The sequence below is a fragment of the Gekko japonicus genome, unplaced genomic scaffold, assembly GCF_001447785.1.
Source record: "Gekko japonicus isolate JY-2015 unplaced genomic scaffold, Gekko_japonicus_V1.1 scaffold3345, whole genome shotgun sequence".
In the NCBI taxonomy this organism is placed as follows: Eukaryota; Metazoa; Chordata; class Lepidosauria; order Squamata; family Gekkonidae; genus Gekko; species Gekko japonicus.
The window spans coordinates 56,988-59,105 of record NW_015176548.1 but is presented as its reverse complement, the minus strand read 5'-3'; the positions used below and the strand labels follow the sequence as shown (position 1 = coordinate 59,105).

Sequence of the window (2,118 nt, the reverse complement as noted above, 5' to 3'; positions counted from 1 at the left end):
AGCGCGCTCCTATTTGGAGGTCCCGAATAGTGCCAAGTACAAATCAACTAACCCCTCCCCCACACTTTGTTAAATGACACATGTAAGGTTGCCAACCTTCATTTGGGGGCTGCAGATCACCTGAAATTACATCTGCTCTCCAGAAGACAGAGATCAGTTCCCCCGGAGACGATGGCTGCTTTGGGAGGTGAGTCTACAGCATTATACCCCAACTGAGGTCCCTCCCCTCACCAAACCTGGCTCTCCCCAGGATTCACCCCCAAACCTCCAGGAATTTCCAAAGCCAGAGTTGGCAACCCTGCACCCTGGCCCGTAGCTACCATGGGGCCCACGGGGCCTGGCCCCCTCGTGTTTCTTCTGGGCCCCCTCCCTCCCGGGCTACCCCCAAAGTGCTCCAACTTACCACCTGCCCTGTGCTTTCATTTAATCAGCTGGCGGGCCCCCTGAGGCCCCCTCCCCCAAAATCCCCTAGCTAGGCTGCACCTGAAGGTTTCAAGATGAATTGCTTAAGCAGGTTCGAACACAGTCTTTGTGCCCCACTCTAACCTACTGAAAATAAGGGCTCTTCTGAAGCACTGCAAAAATACAACCCCAGCACTAAAAGCTAGATGTGCCCTTTGCCCGGCCGTTTGGTTAAAGAGTTACCGTGAGCTAGTCCTTGGATACCAGCCACGAGGTGTTCACCGCTCGTGGCAGCATGGTATCGGATGTACTCTCGCTCCATCTGATGCCGATTGTCCATCGTCTTCCCCAAACCGTCGGATAAAGTCCCGGCAAACTGTTGAAAAGTGAGAAACAACACACGCGATGCATTAAAGGTGTACAGACTCAGACCTGAACTGCTACAGTAAAACTGCACATGGCTACAGTAGCAAGGGTCCAGACATAACATCACAAGTTTTGGCACCACATAAGAGTGAGCACTATAATTCCAAGCCAATTTGTGATTTCTGCGTCAGCGCAAACCGTAGTTTAGCCATTTCAGCGGCACCAAACTTCGGTTTGGCTGCTCCTTCGGAAGTCAGACTCTAAAACCAGAACTGAGTTTTGGTTTGCAATCTTGACCGATGCTTCTCCAATGCTCTAGCTGCTACACCACACTCTTCTCCACACCAGACATTTGTATGGTCGTACCTCATCCACTCAACTGGCCATGGGACACCCAGCCCCCCAAGCTTATCTTTGTGATGCCTGCAATCACGGTGAGAGATTTGGTCTACTTAGCGCGGAGCTGCTCAGAACTAACATGCCAGGACATCCTGTAAGGTATATGTTGCCATAGCTAAGCCTCGAGGCATGCACTGGGAAGAGGGCAGCCTTGGACACAAAGGCAAGGAAACACAAGTGGTAATTGCAGGAGTTCACCAGCACTGCTCGGCAGAATTAATCCAGGCAAGACTGCCAAGAACTTAAAGGCCCCACGTGCTACCCACTATGGGACGGGGAAGGGGTGTGGCTCAGTCATAAAGCATCTGTTTTGCATGCAGAAGGTCTCAGGTTCAATGCTCCCTCTTAGCTGTGGAGTCTGGTGAGCAAAAATTCAACTATGTGAGCTCCTGGCATTAAAGTTGTGCACGAGCGATTTGGCTGCTGCATACATTAGTTTGCTCTGGAGCCATCCCTTCCTGAGCCGAGACAAAAATCTGTGAGCCGGAGGCTAAAAAGCTGTGAGCTAGCTCACACTAACTCTTATGTGAGTACAGCTATACACGGCTGGCTTCACTGCCGCGTTCACGTTTCGCTTCTTCAGATAGCTGGTACATAAGACGTGGAACTATTGTACTCCTGACGTTCTTTATACAAAGAAATTGTGGACTTTAATTGTATTCCTACTTTGTATCAAGTACTTTTTGATCCTAGCTCTTTAAAAATCTATATATCTAATTCCCAACTTGCCCCCTCCGTGCGGATACTTAAATCAGCACGGAGGGGGCAGCTGGGGGGCTGGGGGAGGTTTGTGTACACGTGGGCCAGTCCCCACGTGTGCACAAAAATAAAAAAAAGTAAAAAAAAAATTCGGGGGGATGTTAAAATCCCCCCGAAAGTGCAAGAGCGTCTCCTGCGCGTGCGCAGGAGACGCTCTGCGAACGCTGCCGCCGGGTGGGTAGGGAGGGGGGG

At 50.9% G+C, this 2,118-nt stretch overlaps 1 protein-coding gene across 1 annotated transcript in view; it reads right to left on the bottom strand.

The window, feature by feature from the left end:
• The window catches only part of LOC107124080 (vacuolar protein sorting-associated protein 13D-like), a gene marked incomplete at its 5' end in the record, with an annotated part of 92,050 nt that overhangs the window by 39,235 nt on the left and 50,697 nt on the right, over positions 1-2,118 (bottom strand). The window contains one exon of the mRNA XM_015427468.1: positions 646-778. Coding sequence (XP_015282954.1) covers positions 646-778 — 133 coding nt within the window. The remainder of the gene's footprint in view (positions 1-645; positions 779-2,118) is intronic.